Source organism: Perissodus microlepis, chromosome 3 (genome assembly GCF_051167445.1).
Source record: "Perissodus microlepis isolate ML-2025 ecotype Zambia chromosome 3, ASM5116744v1, whole genome shotgun sequence".
Lineage (NCBI taxonomy): Eukaryota > Metazoa > Chordata > Actinopteri > Cichliformes > Cichlidae > Perissodus > Perissodus microlepis.
Window position 1 is genome coordinate 6252824 of NC_140463.1, and position 22667 is coordinate 6275490.

At 39.9% G+C, this 22667-nt stretch overlaps 3 protein-coding genes and 1 pseudogene across 4 annotated transcripts; 3 read left to right on the top strand and 1 right to left on the bottom strand.

The window, feature by feature from the left end:
• The first annotated feature begins 4330 nt into the window (after positions 1–4330).
• On the top strand, positions 4331–6819 carry LOC146389601 (C-type natriuretic peptide 2-like). Its single transcript, XM_084917728.1, has 3 exons — positions 4331–4523; positions 5234–5332; positions 5922–6819. Exons 2-3 carry the CDS (start codon positions 5234–5236, stop codon positions 6231–6233), a joined length of 411 nt encoding a protein of 136 aa, XP_084773854.1. The 5' UTR covers positions 4331–4523; the 3' UTR covers positions 6234–6819.
• Positions 6820–7558: 739 nt separating this feature from the next.
• LOC146389602 (zinc finger BED domain-containing protein 4-like) lies at positions 7559–11527 on the bottom strand (annotated as a pseudogene). The gene is made up of 3 exons (XR_014799749.1): positions 11178–11527; positions 8986–10376; positions 7559–8893 (listed from the first exon to the last, which is right to left on the bottom strand). The product of XR_014799749.1 is annotated as a zinc finger BED domain-containing protein 4-like (transcript).
• Positions 11528–11690: 163 nt separating this feature from the next.
• LOC146389603 (uncharacterized) lies at positions 11691–14846 on the top strand. Its single transcript, XM_084909295.1, has 4 exons — positions 11691–11891; positions 11970–12087; positions 12219–12354; positions 14597–14846. Exons 1-4 carry the CDS (start codon positions 11790–11792, stop codon positions 14844–14846), a joined length of 606 nt encoding a protein of 201 aa, XP_084765421.1. The 5' UTR covers positions 11691–11789.
• On the top strand, positions 14668–21369 carry LOC146389604 (stress-associated endoplasmic reticulum protein 1). Its single transcript, XM_084922951.1, has 3 exons — positions 14668–14939; positions 17123–17198; positions 19655–21369. Exons 1-3 carry the CDS (start codon positions 14856–14858, stop codon positions 19693–19695), a joined length of 201 nt encoding a protein of 66 aa, XP_084779077.1. The 5' UTR covers positions 14668–14855; the 3' UTR covers positions 19696–21369.
• Positions 21370–22667: the final 1298 nt, after the last annotated feature.

Sequence of the window (22667 nt, forward strand, 5' to 3'; positions counted from 1 at the left end):
AGGTGTGTTTCTGTAACTCCTACAAATCAAATGGAAGTTATCAAGCCAAACTACTCAGAAATTAATTTTTGGTTGGACAAAGGTTCTGGGTTCATGTCTCCTTGTTGGCTGGGTTCTTTAGTTTTCTCCCTCCCATTGACAGTTCTATTTGGTTAATGTGTATAAGCATTTTTAGCCACCCAACAATTATCTGAACTACATCAGTAAAAAGGCAGCCTGGATAATCGAGCAGTCAGTAATGGGGTTTTTTACCAAAGCTGATTCCAGCCGTGAGGCGTTCTCATAGTGACCAACATGGACCAGACAATCTCTGGGCTTGGCTAGGTAATTGATCAGCATCTGTTTAATGAGATCTGACACAAATGGATCCAAAAGGCTGAAGAACTCATTTTGGAATCAACATCTGTGAATCTACTTCCTGTCTAAGGTTGTTTTTTTTTTTTTTTGGTTTTTTTGGGGGTTTTTTTTCGGTCTGTACGATCATTTTGACAATTTGAAGATGGAGCTATCATCCAACAAGGTCTTCAAAGACTACTTGGTGATGTCAAACTGACAAATGCCTTATAACTAGACAACTACAATGGTTTAAAAGAAAAAGTGTTATCAACATGAAGTACTTTAAAGTGTAATTGACACCTCCTGCAAGCTCTGATCGACTCGAAAGGTTAAGGTGATAATGCTACAGAGCTACTTAAAACAGTTTCTTCTTGACGACACAGGGACTGATGTAGGGCCATTCAAATATGTCACACATGAGCTGACCTCTAAGGTTTCACATCTACCTTTCGCGTTCAGCCTAAAACACGAGAATAAGCTTCCTGGTTAGAAATAGTGTAGTGTAGTATATTATATCATGTCATTATCCATGTCCAGTTATTTAGAAATATTCCTACATAATGTTTGTGTAATGAATTAAAGTTCCGTCTTGTTACACATGTGATTTTTATTGTGCTACAAACTAAAAGATTTAAAAAGAAAACGTTTCTCGGTCCTTATCTATAAGATTAAGACAAACATTTAAAACCCTTGTGTGTTTGTCAAAATAGAAATATAAGCATCAGTGAATATCTTAACTTGCGTGATCTCTACAGATAAGCTTTGAGTGTTAGGTAAGGGGCTGGTTTTCATGCCATTAGGCTGCACATTCAGTGTTGTTATACCATGAAAGTACATAAGGATTGAGCAATGCATCTAAAGGGGAAGTGGATGTGCAGAGCTGCAGGTTCCCTCTCAGCTTCCTGCAGCAGTCAGAAAAGATGCAAATGAGACGTGTGCGACGAGTGTAACAGGAGGCACGACTGTTTTACTACATCAGATAAACTCCCATGCTTCACAATGAAGAATAACCAACTGATTCAAAGCAGTTTGTATATGCCAGTGTGTGGATCACTGTTTATTTACGAGCAGCTAAAGTGTGTTTTTTGTTTCTGACTTCCTAGTTGAACATTTAACATTAAAAATCTTTGAACTCTTTCAGTGCACTTGGCTCAGCTCTGCCCACAGCTACAAACAGCCTCTGTTAAAAGGACATTATGCCAGTTCAGTGTCACTTATTCTCTAAGGGTAGTCTCCAGTGGTGGAAAGCAACTCGTTTGCTCCTTGAAATTTCTGTCTTTAAAGATGAGTTTTCTTTCCTGCAGCATTTGGTGCTTTCCAGGGTCTTTGGCCTTCATTAGAATACCTCTCTCCATCTGCATTTCCTCTTCCTCCCCTTCCAAGCATCATTGTAGGGCCTGTTTTGGCCCATGATCAGGTCTCTTAGGTCTGCTGATAGCTTCCGGTTATTCTGGAAGGTTTTTAAATAGGTTAGAGTGGTAAATATCTTTAATATGAAAATAAGCTTTAAATAAAATCCTGTGGTGAGAAAGAGGTGAAACATTTATGTGTTCAGTCTTGTGAACGAAGGGCAGATTTCTCACACTCAACTGGAGTCCACTATTCATGTCCACACACACACGCTGGTGTGACGTCAATGCTGATTGGTGGAGGAGTTTAGGCTGAAGGCAGCCTGTTGCCTGGATATGAGCAGGAGCCTTGCCGAAGTTCACTCTGAAAACGATCAAAACTCATTTAGAAATAATTACTTGTTACTTTACAATCGCTGTGTAAGAACAGCAAAACTGCAGCTGTGTGTGTTACAGTGCAGTGTTGCAGCCCTACAACACTGGTCGTGCTGAAATGCACTGAAAGTTCTTGCTTGTCATGCTGACACACACACACAAACACACATAATAATCCATCTTCCTCTCTAATGAGGTGATTGATGATCTGTTATTCCGCCCTTGTGTGCGTGTGTGTTTTATGCGTGGCTGATGACGTGTGAGGTTGAATGGGGGGCGGGATTTTGTCTGATGAGGACAAAGACAGCAGGGGGTCATTAAACAGACACACACACCCATGCATACACACCTATCCTTCGGAGCATGTGAACCCGCCCCCTTCCACAGGAAATAGTTGCAAACCACGACTCAGTCTCCACGGTGATGCTTTACGAGCTGACGGGACGACTGGGGTCAGGGGTCACAAGGAGACGGAGGGAAAGGCGAAGCTATCCTTTGTTTTGGGTGCGGTTATAATGGCGGCTCCCGAATATTCTAGGATTCAACTCAACATCTGGAACTTAATCTGGGACTCCAGGATTATCTTCATATTCCCCTGGAAGATTTTAAGTATCTCACTTAAAAGACCCAAGCCATTCCAGGAATCCCGGAAGCCCCTGAAAGACTGATTGAGTCATTCATTCTATCTGGAAGAATCCTGGAAGTGAAATCAAATTTTCCCTTAAGGACCCTGAGGACCATGGTCAAGATCTATTTGATTCTCTCCATGCTCGATTCTCTGTTTTCAACTGCTGGAGAATCTCGATGTACCTTAAAATGTTCCACAAGTTGCTGACTTGTGGAATATATTTTAGTCTGCATGAACATCTTTACTGACTTTTAGTTCTCAAGAAAGTCTAGAACTCCTCGTGACCTCCTAGAACGTCTTCAAGGACAATCACATCCTTTGGCTTTCTCTCAAGAACATCTACAACACCTTCAGTAACTTACTAAACTTTTCCTGGAAACCTTGAACCAATAAACCATTTAACTCAATGAATTTTGTCAAGTATGTGTGGAACTAGCCTACAAAGAATACCTAAACCTCCTGCAGGATCATTTCTCTTCTGAAAGCTCTTCAGAATCTCCTAGAAGTTCTTCAGAGTAAAAAAGGAAATTTCTCAGTACAACTCTTTGGGCTTAAATTGTTAGAAATAAATGTGTTTGGAAAAATAAAGTTCTGGTATCTCATTGTCCAGACTGACCTTTAATTATAAAATTATAATTATAAAAACTATTTGTTAATTCACAAAATAAAATATGTTTGACTCCCCTGAACTAGAAAGTTTTCTGTTTTGTTTTTTTACCTTCAGAATCTTCAAGAGCCCTGAAACATTTCGAAGACTATACTCCTTTACTATACTTTTAGTACTTTAGTGACTAAATCAGACAACCTATTTCCAACTAACCCTACTGCAATCGCGTCTTTAACAACATCTGTTTCCAGAAACTCTGAAAGTGCTCCTGGAACTTCCTCAATGACAACAATAGACACTTGAAACTACAGTAGAAGGAGGCCCATTCTGTCTCCTGTCATGACTTTTAGAACATGTTCAAATACCACTTGCACCTATTTGTGACTCCTGGAAACTTTTCAAGAACCCTGAAACATTTCCAGGACTGTATGAGCCTGTTCCTTTCCATTTAGTGCTTTCTTAATTACTCATGGAAGAATTCGCCTTCTTCAAGAACATCTAGATGTTTGAGAGTAGTTTTGAGGGTTTGTCTCACCTGGAAAGCTTTCAAAGCCACGACATTTTTAGCTCTATTACAGGTCACTAGATGACAACCCTTTCAGTTATTGAATGTTGTAAAGACACCTCAAACTGACCTAGGAAAGACCCTGGAGCCACAATGAGGACAATCTGAGACCCTCATGAAACTTGTGAACACTCCTATGGTCTTTGAAACACCACAAGGACTTCGAGATGCTTTTAAAACACCAAAGGAAACTATTTCAAACCAAAGAAGCCTCTTCAAGGATTCCTTGAACTTCCTCCAGAACTTCATGGTTAAACTTTGTCGATTGAATATTTTTATCTATTTAGTTTTTTTGAGTGTTTTTTGTAACACATGCATCCATTGAGTCCACATTCATCTGTGTGTGCATCTTTGTGAGTGTATGAACCCGTTGTCTGGGGTGACAGCACTAAGAATGTGTGACATCATAGCGCCGAGTCGTATAAAAGTGTCAGCCCGCCGCCAGCACACAGATACTGACTGGTCCTGAGATGAGACAGGACAGACACCAGTGATAGTTAAAAAAAAAGAAAAGAAAGAAAAACCAAAAGCTTTTACGACTTCTTCTGAGACTGATAATCAATTACTGTGATTGGAGAAAAACACTTCGGACGATCGGACGACCAGCAGAATCTTTATTTGACTTTGATTTTTGTTGGAATATTTTTGAGAAACTGTTTGTCAGTAAGTTCTGCTTCTTTATTATCCTATTCATCAAATTTACTAATACATAAACATCAGAAAATGACATTTAAACTTCAAAAAAATTTCATCAAATTAAAGAAAATCTAAATCTAAATTTACTAAATGATCCAGTTTAATAACACCCATAACCCAATGAAGATTTATTCATATCTAATAATAAAATAACAAAAATCCAAATTTATTTTAAGTCTAAATTTTCTAACTAGCCTTCTTTTACTTAAAAATGTTTTTAACTCTATTGTTTTGAATTGAATTGAATAATAAAAATCTAAACACCTTCAGATTGGTAGACTATAATCTACATCTGTAATCTAAGACTGTAATAATCAATTTAAAAAACTATTCATGACCACATTGTAAAAAAACAGAATTGTACAAACATGAATAAAGCTACAAATTTGTTAAGATGCACAAATAAATTCAAATTTGTGTTAAAAATATATTTTTGTTTCTTTTTTAATACCACAACAAAATTTGACCCAATCAGTTTTTATCTCCTGATCAGGTTATTTCACCACAATATTCACTTTTATCAAGTCACAACAATCCTCTGACCAATAGGTGGCGCTGTAGGCTTTAATAACCTTCAGTCAGAGCTACACTTAACTCAGCTATTTCATGTTCTTCTTAAAGCTTATAGGTTAAAAACAGTCATGGTGGTGTGTTTTTTTTTTTTTTTACAAACAAAGATGGCTGCTGCTTCATCTCCTTTCATTTCCCTCATCTTCCTCCTCTTCCTCGCTGTTGCTGCGGAGTTAAAACCGTCACCTCAACGAGACAACAAACAGGTCAGTGGAGAACTTCCTTTTCATCATTACCTTCATTCTCTTTTTACACCCTTTATTTTAATCATTATCTTTGTCCTCATTATCTTCATTCATCGTCTTCATCTATAGTTTCTGCTCTTTTTATTAATTATTTCAGCCTTAATAAAGAGATACAATGAAACAGATCTCACTGATGAGCTGTGAAATTCAAAGTGTTCATTTTTTTTAACTGGCTGTTGCATAGTCAGAGATGATCTTAGATTAACAACTCAGTGACCTGGTGTCATCAGCATAGGTGAGTCTGTGCAAGATTTTTCAGGGCTCCACAGATCAGTGACACATAATAGGAAGATTAATGTGACGCTTAAAAAAATGTCATCTGTTTGATGTTTTAAAGACTTGTTTTAAAAAAGGAAAGACTCAAATATGGGGCAAAGGTTAATGGACCCATCGTTACAAGGGTCCTTTAACCTTTGCCCCATATTTGAGTCTTTCCTTTTTTAAAACAAGTAATCTGATTACTTGACTACTCTGTGTACTTGAGGTACAGTTATCAACATTCACTAGAAAAGGCAGTGAATTACACAGATGATTACTGACTGTATTTCAGGTTTTACACTCTCTGTTTGGCTCTCGTCTTTCAACTCTCATCTTGGCCACTCCCACTTTTGATGACATCACAGAGGGATCAGCCGGACAGCTCACCAAGGCCTCCACAACTCCTTCTGCAGTACCGCCTGTGAGCCACGCCCTTGCAAAGCGAGTGAACAGCAGAACTGAGGCAGTCCCTCAGTTCTTTCTCAACTTCCTGCAGCGACAGACCAAGATGAGGAGGTGGAGCCGCAAGTCGATGATGGGAGGGAGAGGATGCTTTGGGATGAAGATGGACCGTATTGGGTCCATGAGTGGTCTGGGCTGTTAGACATATGTGTCACCATGGTAACTACACTACGACCTAAGCTCCGCCTGACGTTGCATGACCTCTGACCTCCAGAAGGATGATTTTTTCCACTGGGCAAAGATTTCATGTTGGAACTTTACTAATAAAGAACTAAAGGAAACGTACAGAGAGTCATACTAATGACCTCTGACCTCTGACACCTGGCTCCAGTGCAGCCAGCAGGACTGTGTGTGAGAGACGAACATGTTTTAAACATGTAGATATATTTGTGTGTGTAAGAACATTAGGCATTTAGCTGACAGCAGGAAATGATCCGCTTCACAGGCCTTTTCACTACAGGAAGTACTCTGTGTTGCTCCAGTGAGGGGCGGAGTCTGGATAATGTGTGCAGGACATGGCAGGTTAAAGACAGATGAATGTCCAATCTGATAGTGTTGCACATTTTTGCGCTTTTACATGCGTCTCTGTCGGGTGATGTACTGGAAAGCTGATCACAGTGGGGCATGTGTGAAAGCAGCTTAATAGACGACCATGTGTTAAACATGCAGGTATGTGTGTGTTTGTGTGGACCGACTGCAGGCAACAATAAACTACAGAGAAAACCTCACTGGGCTTATGTTGCTTTGATTCAACAGGTAAATAACATCACACAGATATTTATTACAACATTAATATTAATGAAAGCTTCAGTTTTTACTGTGTGAACTTCCTGTTTATGGTGACATTATGGTGCTTCCAACAGGGAAGAATCCTAAATAGGAACGCCTATTATGGCTCTGTATCAGCAGGAATGTATTTATCTGTTGTTTAACCAGGAAAACATGTTGAGGTTAAAGACTTGAGAAATACCAAGGGCTCAGGGAAGAGCTTGAGAAGAACAACATCGGAGATCTCTGTCCAGAAGACCACGGTCCTAGGAACAGCTAAGATACTGCGCAGGACCGCTCGACCTTTCTGAGAACCAAAAGAAAACCTACTTTTTAAGAACTCGCTAACTCAAGAGGGACATCGCTCCCAAGTTTTGACATCTGAGTTTCAAAATATCTCTTCAAGCATGTTATGAAGATGCATTAATGTTATGAGATGACCAAAATAATAGTCAATGCTAGGTTTTTAAAATAAAAGCCTAATTTCAACTGTTTTCACCTTACTGTAATTACTTACTCCACTGAGATGATGTCAGGCTGTTATGAAGTAAACAGTAATGTGTAAGGTGACTGTTTAGCAAGTCTGAAGCCTGAGCTTTTGGCTCACTGGGATTATTTTTACAGGTTTATCCCATTGTATGAAATTTAGCAAAGTGAGTTATATATGCAGTTTAACAGAAAAGACAGAATCACAGCAAATGAGCAAGAAAACAGGAGAGACTTTTATTAGCCTTGCCACAACTTAAACTTATAGCAGACTATAAGATGCTTTGTGATGTTTAAGGTAATGAAAGTTATTATTTTACCCTGTGTTCATTTCATCTGTTTCTTTAGGAAATGGTTTATTACCTTGTCTCCATGTGAGACTCCTTTAGTTTGTGTTATTAGTGCGCCCTCATGTGGCAGATGCCAGTGAGTGCAGTTACCTAAGTTTGCGCACCGCACGCTTCACTAAAACCAAGCTGGAACAAGGAAGAAGTGTTTTTAAAAACGCGTGCCTGAGTATTCCTCAAATTAATTTATCATAAACCTGTTTGTGATAAATAACAGAGGTGGGACCAAGTCATTGTTTTGCAAGTCTCAAGTAAGTCTCAAGTCTTTATCCTCAAGTCACAAGTCAAGTCTCACGTAAAGTCAAGCAAGTCAGAGTCAAGTCGTAAGTCAAGACAGACAACTTTCAAGTCAAGTCCCAAGTCCGAAACTTTGAATTTCAAGTCCTTTCAAGTCTTTTTTTAAAAACAATGTTGCAGTTATATGTTAGGTGTAAATAATAGACCGTGTGTTCTTTTTTTTTAAATCTGTATTTATCTCATCACCTGATGAAACAAGTAACTTACAAAATATGCACAAACTAATTCTGAAATTGCACCTTGTACAGCTCAATTAAACTTTGCTGCAAGAATAGTCTTCCTCTAAATTACAAATTCACAGAATAAACATTCAGTGAAAAATGCAAAAGCAGAACTTCCTATTGAAACAAAAAGTGCTGAGATTTCCTTATGTACAAAACAATGAACCATCGCAGTAAATTTAGTGCAGTGTGATTAGCTTGTCCTCTCTCTCTCATCTAATATATATATATATATATATATATATATATATGAACAATGAACAAGAATGTGCAAGAATGTGCACTTTAAGTTATTTCAGTTAACTATTTCAGTTAACTATTAACTATTCTGCATTGCTTTTGCAAAAGACCAAATTGGCCAAAAGTCTGTCAATCATTTGTGTATGATGAGGCCGTAGAATGATGCCACCATAGCTGAAAACTCGCTCCACAGGAGCACTACATGCAGGTACTGCCAAAACTCTGGTGGCCACATGAAACAGAGAAGGAAGAGTCTGCATGTTCATTGCCCAGAACAAGAGTTTGTTCTGTCCATCAGCAATATCCAGGTAGTGACTTAGCTGTAGAGCTGGACTCTTCCCCACATCCTTCTTCTGCCTCTTACAGTAAGCAGCAAAGAGTCCTCCATCTTCACAGGCCTCTTGGTGACTTTGCAGGATCTGCCGCATCTTGCAGGATCAGATCTGGCAAAACAAATTAACAACAGCAAAAGAGCCTTTATTACAATTTTAGACAACAAAATACAGAAAAAATATAAACTATATTCAATCTTTACCTTTAACTTTTTGTGTCACCTCTGTCTTTATGTCACAACTGCCCAACACATGTTGTTCCACCCACAACAGAGAAAATGCTGGATCCAAAGCAGCTGCTTTAAGGTACACTGGATCTGAAAAGGGGGCAGTGATCCCATCTTCTGCTCTAGCCATTCGCACATTGATAAAGATTCCAAGAAATCTTTTGTTCAAAGATGCTTGGAGACTCCTGACCAGACCATTCAGGAAACGGACTTGAGGCTTCAGTTTCTCAAGGTGGTGATTGAGGGACAGCACGGATGGAACAACAGCACTAATCGTGACTATTTTCTCACCTTGTGTCAAATCTGTTGCTTCTCCAAAAGGCTTCAAGATGTCCACCATCTCCTTCAACAGGTTCCACTCTCGTGTTGTGAATAATAACTCCTTGTGCCCAGCCATTTCAAGAACAGCACAGAGTTTTAGATGTTCACATTGGATAACTGCCTTCACTTGTCTCAGTGTTGAATTCCATCTTGTGATTACAGCTGCAGGGATCGCTTTCTGTTCACCAAATTCAGCTTCAAACACATCTTTGAATGTTGTGCTTGTGTGCAGTAGAGAGCTGAGCTTAGATAACTTTGAAAGTGAAGGAGATGCCACTTTGGTCTCTGACAAACCATCTTTCACCACCAGCTGAAGTGTGTGCGCAAAACACTGCAGGTGCTGTGTCTTTGCCATAGCAGCACCTACTGTTTCCTGATCTTCCAAGGTTAAGTCATGCCAGAGCTCTGGGTCGTCAAGATGATCACCATCATCATCATGTTCCTCACCTTGCTCAGTGGGGAAGCACACAGTGAATGCTTTCCGCATATTGGCAGCATTGTCACTAATAATGTAGTCTAGTTTATCTTTGATGTTGTATTCGTCACATATAGCTTCTAATTTCTCACAGATTCTTTCACCAGTGTGTAAACCTTTGAAGCGGTCAAAGGCCAGCAGTTTGGATTTTAGTTGCATCCTCTCTGTCTCTTTCTGTATCCAGTGCACAGTGATACCAAGGAAACCCCTCATCCTTCGGTCTGACCAAATGTCCACAGTGACTGAAACATGATCAGTCTCGCTCAACTGAGTTTTTAACATTGAACGTTTCTCAGCAGCGAGGTTCTCTGTTTTTGATATAATTGTTCTGCGACATAGCGGGCTGTATTTTCTGTCAACTACCGTCAGAAAGTGCCGAAAATTCTTGTTTTCCACAATAGAAAGGGGCAGGTTGCAACCAATAATCAAGTCACTTAATAATGCATTCGTGATAGCTTTCTGCTGTGGATGAGTCATGCTGTACTGTCCAGCACAAGTGTCCATAAACTGTGATATGGAAGGCTGTTGAGGTTCATTTGTGATCCTCTTTTTCATCTGGTATTCTTCAAATCTGATAGAGGTAAGCATATTAGACTCATGTCAGAAATTCCATTACAGCCATTCATGAATTGCATTTGACTTTAAGTTGATCCTAATAATCCTAAATAACTATTAACACTTAAACCCTCATAGTTTTCAGACAATAAAAAATATAAATAAAAAATATATAAACAATATTTATTAAAACACTTTTCTCAAAACTCTGCATACAGTTCTAATAAGCAATGTTAAGCATCCCTGTTAAGAATAACTGACCTTTGCAAATAAACAACAGCTAATAACACAAGATCAAAGTATTTTATTTGATGTATTGACATAAATGACAGAAGAAAAAGGCCATATATAGCAGGACTATTCAATTACACACTAAGGTGGGCCATATTTTCTAACCAAAAAAAAATTTCCCTGGCTCAGACATGCAAAAGTTAAACACGACCATACACTAATTGCAAATTAAACAGTGATTTTGAATTGTGATGTGATGGTAAAATAAATATTTGTCAGTCTAAACTGGGTTAAATCTACGGGGTTAATGATGGGGAGGAGACGGAGAGAAACTCTCTTCCCTGAGTACAGCTACAGAACCCACTTTCTGAAACGGACCCTGCTCACCATTCACCGACAATTCTGAGCTAACAAGTTGCATGTTATTCTTGGATGCGCTTGTAGGACCGGATTTAAAATAGCATGACAAACATATCATACCTGTTAAAGCCAAACAGTATCATCAACGTAGCCCGGAGAACATTTGCTAATAAGATGAAGTTAGCTAAGTCGCTATCTCATCGTAGCAAAAAAAGGCAGCACCTACCGTTCTTTATGCAACTTCAAATGTCGGACAAAGTTGGAAGTTGTTCCATCTCCGTCTGTAATTCTCTTCTTGCATGTTTTCCATGTTGCATTTCGTTTTTTGTTGACTACTTTGTAGTTTATGTAGCCGAAAGAAATTACTCTTGGGAGCATTTTTGGCTCGAGCGTTTTTGTTTTTGTTTTTTTTTTAATCTGGTTAATTTGATTGGCTGTGCTACAGCTCACGCTCACATACATACGGGGTGTGGTAAGAATGAATGAATAAAGTGAATTAATGGTCCACACTTTTTATATAATATGTATGTTAAATTTTAGATTTGGGTAAAATATTAGTGATGTGATGTTCTGTATCGAGGCTTCGAAGCTTGTGTCGAGTAATTGAGGGGGCGTTTCCGCGATGCGCGTATCGAGGCTTGCTTCATTTATGGGAGGAGCTGAAAATGATGACGTCCGAAGCCTCGCTGCCCGGCTGTACCACGTGACTGGTTCATGAAGTGGTTCGAACTTTGCCGCGAGCTATGATAGAGATATAAACCCCTCAGACTTCATTCAAAATGTAGGTGTTTGATGGAGAGTTGCGGTTAGTGAGAGTTTGGAGACAGTTTGGAGGTTTATGAGCGTGAGGAGAGAAAGTCAGGAGAGAATGGAGCCAGCTAAGAAGAGGAGGATGTCCTCCCCTGTGTGGGAACATTTTGATCTTATTCCTCCCAACAAGGTATGGAAATTTCTACAGAAGATGTATTTTCATAATACTGATACAATTTATGTTAAGCTGTCTTTACTTTTGTACAAGGTGAAGTGTTTGCTATGTGCCAGGGAGCTGGGATATAACAACAACACCTCATCCATGCTTAGGCACTACAGAGCTTTGCATGAGAATAAGGGGAACACCGATTGTGGAGCAAGACCAGGTGAGCCATCAAATGCCATGATAATATAGCATGCTGTAATGTTACTAAATGATATAACAATATTATACAACTGTAATAAGTTACGTGTGTGATATTTATATTTGTGCTTTGTCTTTATTGTCTTTCCTCAGGAGAACAATCTCAAATAGATGAAGACCTGGTTAGCATGGTGATTGAGGACTCCCAGCCATTTAGCATTGTGGAGGACAAAGGATTTAAAAGATTTGTTAAATCATTAAATCATAGCTATGTTCTCCCCACTAAAAGGTCATAAAAGCAGTGAAAATTTAGTTTTTACAGAATAAAATGTGAACAGGCAGGACTGAGGCCTCAGTCTGTAGCTGTCCATACCTCAACGTTACAAAAGCACAACTACTGTCCACACCCCAACCACACCTCACCTCACAGTAAATGATCATTTCCATTTTCCATACTGCCAGTATAAATATACTTTACACACTCCTTTTGTTGTTGACATTTACAGGCTGTGTGCAAAAGGCCACACTCTTCAAATTCATGCCAACTAATATTTTTACGTCCAGTAGGTGTCCTACTAGAGCAAATGAAGCTTCAAGAAGCTTTGCGCTGGGGTGAACCAATTGGATGAAAAGCTTCAGTGCTTCATGAAGCTTCATCTGCCCATCACTATAAAATATCAAGTCTTTTCAAGTAAACAGGTTCAAGTCCAATTCAAGTCCAAGTCACTGGTGTAAAAGTCCAAGTCAAGTCACAAGTCTTACAACCTTTTTTCAAGTCAAGTCTAAAGTCATAAAATTAATGACTCGAGTCTGACTTGAGTCCAAGTCATGTGACTCGAGTCCACACCTCTGATAAATAAACAGGTCAGCTATTTGTTTTACTGACCTTTACATAAATATTACTCTTTAGGGTTACAAATTATTTCTATATATATATAAAAAAAATCATATTATTTAAATGATTTGACCGTAATGTTTTTTAATACATAATATAGAAGTCCAGGCATATAGGAGTCCTCGTCAACACAGTCAAATGTAGCAGGTTAGTGCTGCACTTTCACATCGGAAACATTTTGTTTGTTTGTTTGTCTGTTTGTTTGGTTTTTTACATATGACTATCAAATATACGATAAATCTGATAATTATGAAACATATAATGAAAGCAACAGTTCACTGGAGTTGTGTCACTGTTGTTGGTGTGTAACAGAAGTCTCTTATTTCGAAACAGACAGTGAAGACATCACTTGACTTCCTTTTACATATTTCCTAAAGCTTTCTAATGATAAGTCCACTGCCACTTTTCATTTATCAGGTTTTCTCTTTTACCTCATAATTTGAAGCTTCTAGTTGAAGTCAGTGATATGACCAGCTCTATTAAAAGTTGATCATGAAGTTCTTTTGGATAGATATTAATATCTTGTGCAAATACCAAGTTTTCTTAATTAATTATAATTCTTCTTTGGTCAGGATTTTCTGAACAGAGTGCCATTTACATCAGTGGATGGTTCATAGTGTTGGTGGTGTATGGAACACATCTAATAAAATGTGTGACGCGTTAATAATTTTACCGGTTAAAGGTTAAAATACAAAAATGATCTTATCATTACATTGTTAGAGAAAATGCCATTCATTCACACTGAAAAAGCCTCACTGGAAATAATAAAAGATCATATTCTTCTTCTTCTTCTTCTTCTTCTTATTATTATTATTATTATTATTATTATTATTATTATTATTATTATTAATATTAAGGTGGTCTAAGTTGAAACTTGAGAAGCAGAAATACATTTTAAGACATGTTCCCTAAAACTTGAATTTAATCACCACTCATTTCAAAGCGATTTTCTTCTTCTTCTTCTTCTGGTTCCTCCTTTTAGGAGTTGCCACAGTGCATCTTATCTGCTCGGCAGTTCCATTTTCAACATCCTATGCACATGTCCACACCATCTCAGCCTTGCTTCTATAACTTTGTCTCCAAACTGCTCTTCCTAATTTCTTATCCTCTCCATCCCGATCACTCCCAATGAAGTTCTTAACACATTCAGCTCGGCCTTCTGTCTGTTCATCAGTGCCACCGTCTTCAAACCAAACATCACAGCAGGTCTCACTAACATCTTATAAACCTTCTGTTTCACTCTTGCTGCTTCTGTAACAAATCACCCTTGATACTCGTTTCCATCCTCCCCACCCTGCCTGCACTTTCTTCTTCACCTCTCTTGTACACTGTCAGTTGGATGGTTGACCCCAGGAACCTCATCTACGTCACTCCTTTTACCCCTCGCACGTTCACTTATCCACTAGCCTCATCCTCACACATGTTATCTGTCTTATTTCCTCTTCTCTCTCCTCCTCCTGCTCCCTTCTCTCCCAACAGATCAAAACATTATCTGCAAACATTCATAAGACTTCCTCATGCTGAACCAATTTCAGTATATTGTTTAATAATATTACATTTATTTTGAATATTTCTACGTTTTTTTAAGAATATATAATTATTTTTGTATTTCTGATGAAATTTCTGACATGCACAGATTATTCCCGCCTCTGGGGGGCAGCATGCAGACATTTGGCTGGTCCCTGTCACGTGACGAGGTCAGTAGTTCCGGGGTCAGGGCTCGCTCAGCTAACATCAAGCAAACCATTGACGGTAACACGGAAACAGAACGAGCTGACTGTCCTCTCCTCCGGGACGTTCTCCTCCGCTACCAGCGCGCCTCCTGCCTCTGGATCCCGGCTGTTCCCGCCTCTTCCTCCGTCCTCCTGGTCCGCACCGGTCAATAAGCCTGAAGCATGTCGGCAGTGCAGCGGATGAAAGTGGCAAACGAGCGACACAGCAAGACGATCACACAGCGGGGACACGTCCAGAAAACGTCGGTAGGGAAACCAGGGCTAACGGCTGACCCGTTAACTTAGAGCCTGTGGGCTGTGTCCGGCGTGTGGTCTGTAGATGTGATGTTCGTGTAGAAGTGAGCATTTAAATACGTTTATTTGATTTATTTAGAGTCGAATCCAGGAAACAGCTAGCTCGCTAAGTTAGCCACGGAGCTCTGTTACCATCACAGTCGCCATCATGCCGCATGTAATTGTTGTTAAAAACCAGTGAAATGGTGGGATAGTAACAGAGGTCCCGCTGCTGGCGCACTGTGAGTGGCTGTTTAGTGTGTCAGCTTAAAGAGAGCCAGAGTCCTTCAGGAAAGCTGGAGTTTTAGCGCGCCGCTCGATTGTAATTTATAGAAATACGATTTTATTCTAATATATTAAAGTTTTATTTTGTGATGTTCAATCGGCACGCACACATAAAGCTGTTGGCTGTTTGTGGGCTTTTTGGGGGCTTTAATCGTCCATCCCCTCTGTGTGATGAGGTGTAAACAGAGGGAGTGGGCGGAGGCGTGCGGCTCAGTGCGCACATTTAAAACAGAATTTGTGTCAAAGGAGGTGATGTTAGGGAATCACACGCAGGCCGAATTTAACAAAGGGCTTCGGACCGTTTAAATGAAGATAAGCTGCTCGATTCTCTCCGTGCAGACAGAGGGCAGCGTTAAATGAGCTGTTTTCTGAATGGAGTCTGGTGCAGAGTGGCTGGTTTGGCAGGTGTAACAACAGAGTGAGCGCACACAAAGCTGTGTGTGTGAGAGCAGTTATGAGTGTGACACACACAGAGTCAGGCTAACATTTTTTACTGTGAGGCGATTCTCATTACCGTGAAGACCGCGAGGAACTCGAAGCCACAGATGTGATTTAGTAAACATCTGTAAACACCCAGCTTTGTACTTTTGAAGCTTAAATTCAGAGACATTTAGCTAGCGTGCCATCAGCAGGCACGCTAGCTCAGGATATTTACAGTCTGTGGTGGGCGACTGTGACAAAACCACAGTTTGCCTTGATTCAGTTGGCGGTGTCACACCGTACATAACAGAACTACTTGTTGTGTTTTCTGTTTGATGAACAAAGAAGTATTTTATGTTTGAATACCTGTAAAAACCCCTCTTAAAATATGGTTTAAATATACATTTATTACAGTTCTAGTGATATTTGCACTGCTTTGGCACAACAAATATTTCATTGAAGCAGCACCACGTGAATCAACCAATGCTGAGGCTATACTGGCATCTTTACATGGTCCCTGCTGCTCAGTCACATCGAGCTAACTTTAGCTTATGTTACAGCAGCCAAAATGTATGTAAACAGTGTGCGTTACTAGGCAACTACGTGTGCCATTAATGTCCAGTGCTGCGTTCATTATTATATTAACGTGACGTCTTCAGCGGTTTGAGGTATAACTGGCCTTCCTGTTATACCACATATTGCAAATGGTAACATGACGGGTTTTATTTTAACAGGGTTACATAATTTAAACATTTTTAAAGTTCTAGTGTTTAAAATAAATCAAAGGTCAGAGCTTGGAGCTCTGAGGCATGAATGGATCTCATCAGCCAGGGTTTGGCCCTGTAATGATGACCTCCAGACGTTAAGGTGAACACAGTGAACACTGACTGTTCACAGAAATCTTTTCATTTGCTAGCAGAAGTCTTTGAAACGGGACGATTACAGCAGGGATGTTAGCTGAAATATTCAGCGGCTGTCGCACGTTCTGTTTGCTCGTCCTGTCTACAGTTCGGTTTCTCAGGTTGTCTTTGGTTTGTTGGAGACTTTCGGTTTTCTCTTAGCGTTGACCTGCCAACACTCCCATCTCACCTGTCACAAAATGTCATTTTTTTCAGCTCGTCTGTCCTTGCAGTAGACAAACCAGTTAGAACTGTCTCACCTCGTGTTTCTCTACTTTACTCACCCTGCTGCATAAACGAGGCTTCATGAAGCACAAGCTTAAATCTCAGGATTAAGCAAGTGAAATGTGTGAAACAAAGTCGCATATAATGTAAACAGTGTAAAGGTATCATAAGAGAAGTGTTGTGAAAACACCAAAGACGCCTGTTTTCACCACGAGGTGTTATCATTACCATCAGAATAAAAAGAGCCAAGTGCTATGTAGAAGTAAAACTCAAAAGGCTTCCACGGGACGCTTTTAACGGTGCGTGGTTTCTCTGTGTGTTTTCCAGCGGCCAGTAAATGATGAGAAGTCTCCGGTGGGCCCGTGGCTGCTCGCTCTGTTCGTCTTTGTGGTTTGTGGATCAGGTGAGTTTCTCCCCTGCAGGTGATACAGATGTTGATACAGCTGCTGATGCAGACGGGCTCTGCTTCCCGCTCAGCTGATCTTATCTCTGTGGCGTTTCTGCAGAACTCTATCAGCTCTCGAAACTCTGAGTCACATTTTTTCCCAGAAGTTTTGTCTTCAGCCTGCAGGATATGGAGTCAGAAGGTCTTCCTGTGACAGATTGCACTTTTATCGCTGCCAGTCAGGACTTGCCATCTCTAATTAGCGTTTGGTAACACATGTCAAAAAACAGTCACTTTAAATAGATGGGAGTTAGCTCTCCTGCTTTTCTCAGCCTGTTTTTTAATTGTAGGTCACAATAGAATCTCTGTTTGTGGCGTGGCTTTGAGGCATAGAGCCGGTTTGGGTTTCCCGTGATGTTCCTGCTCATTAAGCAGATTAATGTTGCTTCTACCAGCAGCAGAAGACTTGACTGTTTCATACTAAAAGACGTATTAGAGTTACTGGAATAAAGAGGCTTTTCTTAAGGACAGGAAGTTGATGCTAGCGGTGCTGGACATTGTGAAAGTTTCACATTTGCGACTAAAAATACATGTGCAGATTGCTACATCTATTTAGGAGCATGTGTGTGAATAAAAAGTATTACAAGGCTCAACACTCTGCTGTTGTGGCAAACAGACATCTTCATTAACATGACAATAAACCTGGAGAGAGAAAAACATGTTTGCTTTGCTTTTTGGATTAACTGCGATCGTTACTATTACTGCGATCACAATCAAAGCCTCTGAAGATAAAAAGCTATTAAGAGTCCTCTATTAAAGCACCCGATCATCAAATTTAATGGGGTATCTCTAGTTGTAATACCTCAGTAGATAGGTGGGCACATCCATCCTTATCCATAGGTAAGTATATGAATACTTGCCTATGGATAAGATAAACAGGACAGTTGGTAAAGTAGATTAAGCCATATATGAGTAGGTAGGTATGTGGATCATTACATAGGTAGTTAATAAGTAGGTAGATAAATGGGTGGGTGGGTATAATGGCAGGTAGGTGCATAGATAGAGAGTATATAGATAGTTACCTATGGGTTACCTATGATTTTAGGCAGGTAGAGGGTATGATGGTAGTTAGATATGGGTTGGTATATAGGTGGATCAGTAGGTGGGAACATAGTTTGGTAGATGGATGCAGCAGGTTCGTCAGTAGGTGGATCTGCACATATCTTGGAAGGTAACTGTGTAGGTAGATGGAGACATAGAGGAGCATGTTTCCCACTGAGCTGTGGCCGTTGTTCTTCTAACGTAACTCTTTAAGTTTTCATGATCTTAGGATGTAAGCTTGTGGTTTGAAACCATAATGTTTCATTTTTTCACTTTATCTAGGATTCAAGCAGCTCTTTGCTCATATGTTGGGTTTTGTAAAGTTCAGTGGGTGACCGTTCAAGTCTTCATGCTGGTCAGTGGCAGCTGGGCTCTTTTACAACAATGTGCTTTGGCATCGTGTTGCTGAAAAAAGCAGAATCTTTGGTGGCTGCGTTAGTTGAACAGTAAAAACTTTCTTACAGATGTTTGTGGATTCCATCATATGTGGTTCATAACGTCATTGAGATTTCTTGACTTGATGGATTTGGCTGCACAGTGTGAATGTTGGTGTCAGCGCTGCATTAGAAACTGACCTGATTCTGCGTGTGCTCAGGAACATCCACACCTGAAGAAACACTGACGGTGAAATAAGCACAGGTTTCCACCTTAAATGAGCTCTGAGCCCGGGCTCGTTTAAGGTGGAAACCTGTGCTTATGTCACTGACAGGTTCCTAAACCACACTGTGTCCCTGCGTCTTTGCTTCATAGTTAGTCCTCACAGACTCGAGGAGCTTATGAAACACAAACTGTGCTTTTATTTACATTTACAGAAACGTTGCTATAAACACGTCAGTCATGACTGTGTGCGCTCGGAGTCTTTGGACGGTTAGTGTTCTTGTTTAAGACTCCACTGTGAGCTGGTGAGGAACACGTGTGAAACCACACGAGCAGCTGCAGAGTGATAACGCAGAGACTTCTGCATTTGCAGCCAACGACAGCACATCACCTCGCCATCATTTCAAGCGCGTTCACACGTCAAACTGCAAACATGATTCATGCGATCTTATCTCTGCTGCACACGGTTGTTTGGTACCTCCGTTTCATAACATTTATCTTCATTAAAATACAGTAGTTAGTGTTACGTGACAAACACAGGCGGCTGACAGGCCTCCAGCCCTCGGAGTAAAACGCAGGAAGCGATCGTTGCTTTGTGTCGTTTGTGGTTGTTTTTTTTGAACGTTTGTGCCACAATTTCCAAGTTTGATTCACTGAGCAATAATACAGTTTAAGAGTGTTTAAGAAAACAGGTGTCAGCGTCTCTCTGTGTCTACGGATGAGCTAGTTTTGTGTCATGTGACCTGCTGCTAATGCCTCCTTTGTGTTTGTTGCAGCCATCTTCCAGATCATCCAGAGCATCAGGCAGGGCATGTGATGATCTTTGACCCCAGAGATGCTGAGCCCGATGGAGGGAGGGAGGGGCACATCGCCTTCAAAACACACCCCCAACACACTCTCTCACACACACACTTGTACCTGTGGAGTCTGGACTCTTCCCTCTCTCTCTGCAGCACATCGTCTGTTTGTTTACTCTCGTCTCTGTCGATGAAGCTGATCCATCACATATTGATAATTGGTTCCTGTCAGATGAAGTCTTAAATCCTCTTCCTGTCAGTCGTCCAGCTGCTCTCTCTCGTCTCTGCTGCTTTTCTCAGTCCCCGGTTTAAAGGGACAAAGCGCTGTTCTTCCTGCTGTCGGCTCATTAATCATAAAACCTGCGAACGCGCCTCCTTTCTCAGACCGTCACTCAGTCTTTAGGACCCTCGTGATTTTCAGTCTGAGCTCATTTACTCAGAAAGACTCAGCCATCATACTGTGAATCATTGTAATAACAGGACAAAGTTAAGGTTCAGACAGATGTTTACATGCAGCACGCCTCAGATTTTAAACTTTTTGTACATTGAAGCCTGAGAAGAGCAGCCCAGCCTGGAAGACTTTTAATGTGAAAAAAAAGAATGTCTTCCAAATTAAAAGTCTAACACACCTGTTCTAGTTTCAGTTCATATTGAGTGTATTTGTTGTGAATTTTGTATTTTTGTCAATAATAGTTCACAGTGATTTATGTGATTTTGAGTGCTGTTGCTAACCGCTGTTTAATGACTGCTTATTACTTAGTGTTTCAAATGTGAAACAAACAAAAAGAACAAATCTATTTATTTCTGAGGAGCTGTTTAATTCATTCCGCTGATTATTCAGTCACATATCATAAGTGTTAATATTAGAAACGGTTTAAAGACAAACATTTACTTTAACGAAGCAATTTTAGCTTTTCTGCTGGAGCTCTTTAGGTTCAACCACAGCTGTTACTCTAATGTCTCCTCTGGTAACTTTCACTTACATTTAGTGCATCTTCTTCACAATAAACCCTGTATGAGCTGTGATTGGTTATATTTGTGATGAATTAATGAAATAGTTAAGTTACAGATAAAATGTTTATTTTGAACTCAGGGTTGAAATCTGCAGATTGCGTCTATCAGCAGCACGTCTCTCATCCAAAACAACACTTTTTTGTGAGTGAGTGTGAAACAGGAAATACATGAATCACATGAAGAAGAAGTCAAAGCTTCATCTTCTAACTGTGAGCGCCTGTTACAAATGTCTCACGGGGCCTCGTAAATTCTTCTTTTAGCTCTCAGATTTTCAGAGGTCCAAAGTCATTTAAAGTAAATGAATCTGGGCTTTAATGACGTCGTGCAGATGAAGCGACGAACAGACTGTCAGCAGGGTGAAAAGACGTTGAATTAAAGCACACAGGAAGTGATCGTGAATGCAGGTTCATGCTGGATCATCGTGTGAAGTTTACAGGATTCAGACTGGAAATGTGATTTCTCTTTAAGGCTCTAAAAACAGCGCTTTGCTCCTTTAAATCCCTTCCCCTCCACATACTTTCAGTTCTTCTGCTGTAAATGAAGTAAAACAAGCTGATGAAACGAGCTCCGTCATTACAAACTTCCTGCTGACGTTTCCATGTGAAGCAGTCGGAGACGTTCCTTCGGCTGGACGACACGCTCCACTTTGATACTAAATAAAGCTCCAATATTTTTCTCTACACGCCTCCCAGCTCCTCTTTGTCTTTGCTTTCTCTGTAAGAAAAAGAACCTCATAATGCCATGTTTACGACCAACAAGGCAGTGCAGGCATGAATTCATCTCTGAAAGTGAAGACTGTCTCTCATGACACCTGAGAGTTGAATTGTTCTTTCCGATGAAGGATCTCAGACCAGCTGCTGCCATCTTGTGGCTGAAGTTAATCATCATTGTAAACTTGCTTTACTAACAGCTGTTCTGAAGAAGAGGGGTTAGCACTATTGAATTTGTACTGTTATCCACGGTTTTATTGATTATATGATAAACAAATCAACCTGTCCTGCTAAAGATTAAGTTGGGAAACAAGGAGACAGATGGAGGATGCAGAACAGTATGGAGCCCCTCAGTGATCGCACTCAATTGTCCATAATTCCACTACCAAATCGGTTGCTAACATGAAGCCCATTACCCTGACTCTGCACACTGACTGCCACCAGTGAGCCCAGAAGAAGACAGAGTTACCATCATTAACATCACTAGCACAATAACGTAAAACATAAAGAGGAAAAACTACAATTGTAGTATTCAAAATACAAAATAATTAGAAGCAAATAAATGACACAACTCCAATGTCAAAGTACATATATAAAATGTATATATACACAAACATCCCGTAAATAAACACTAGCCTTTACAAATAACACAATAGATCAGCTGGTACTTCATTAAGGGGGTGGGGGGGGGGGGTTCAAAACTCAGTTTTATAACACACCTCTGGGCAAGACATCTGTTTATCAGTTGTATTACCAAAGTGACTCATCCAGCCTCCAACAGATCAATTTGTTCAAGTAAGAAAGGATAAATGTCTATGAAGCCAGTGTTGTGCTATGGTAGGTGTATTATGGGAGGGGATTATTTCATCAAACTGAGGACATTTTGCCTGACAATTATTTGTATCCTCCTAATACATCTTGTTGCTAGGTGTATTCCCTTGACAATTTGAGCAGTTGTTAGAAACTATCCTGAACATCCATTGACCTGTATAGTGCATAGTAGTAGTAGTAGTGTTTTGCGTAGTATTGGTTTTATACTGGGATTTCTAATCAATTTAAAGATTTTTACGTATATCTGAGACCAGAACTTTTGGTCTAAACTGACTGATAAATCTGCTTCCCATTTTGCAGTAGGAACAGATATGGATTCATCTATTTTGGAGACTGTCCTGTATATTTTAGACAGTATTTTGGGAGTTTTAAGATGAAGGAATTGTGATGGTGTTTGTTATTTAACTTCATTAGCCTTAAATTCCTTTTTGTTTGTT

Coding starts and splice junctions, on each gene's coding strand:
- LOC146389604 (XM_084922951.1), top strand. CDS start 14,856: ATGTCGGCAGTGCAGCGGATGAAAGTGGCAAACGAGCGACACAGCAAG. Junction 14,940..17,122: donor GACACGTCCAGAAAACGTCG/GTAGGGAAACCA, acceptor TGTGTTTTCCAG/CGGCCAGTAAATGATGAGAA. Junction 17,199..19,654: donor CTTTGTGGTTTGTGGATCAG/GTGAGTTTCTCC, acceptor TGTTTGTTGCAG/CCATCTTCCAGATCATCCAG.
- LOC146389603 (XM_084909295.1), top strand. CDS start 11,790: ATGAGCGTGAGGAGAGAAAGTCAGGAGAGAATGGAGCCAGCTAAGAAG. Junction 12,088..12,218: donor CGATTGTGGAGCAAGACCAG/GTGAGCCATCAA, acceptor GTCTTTCCTCAG/GAGAACAATCTCAAATAGAT. Junction 12,355..14,596: donor TATGTTCTCCCCACTAAAAG/GTCATAAAAGCA, acceptor TGACATGCACAG/ATTATTCCCGCCTCTGGGGG.
- LOC146389601 (XM_084917728.1), top strand. CDS start 5,234: ATGGCTGCTGCTTCATCTCCTTTCATTTCCCTCATCTTCCTCCTCTTC. Junction 5,333..5,921: donor CTCAACGAGACAACAAACAG/GTCAGTGGAGAA, acceptor ACTGTATTTCAG/GTTTTACACTCTCTGTTTGG.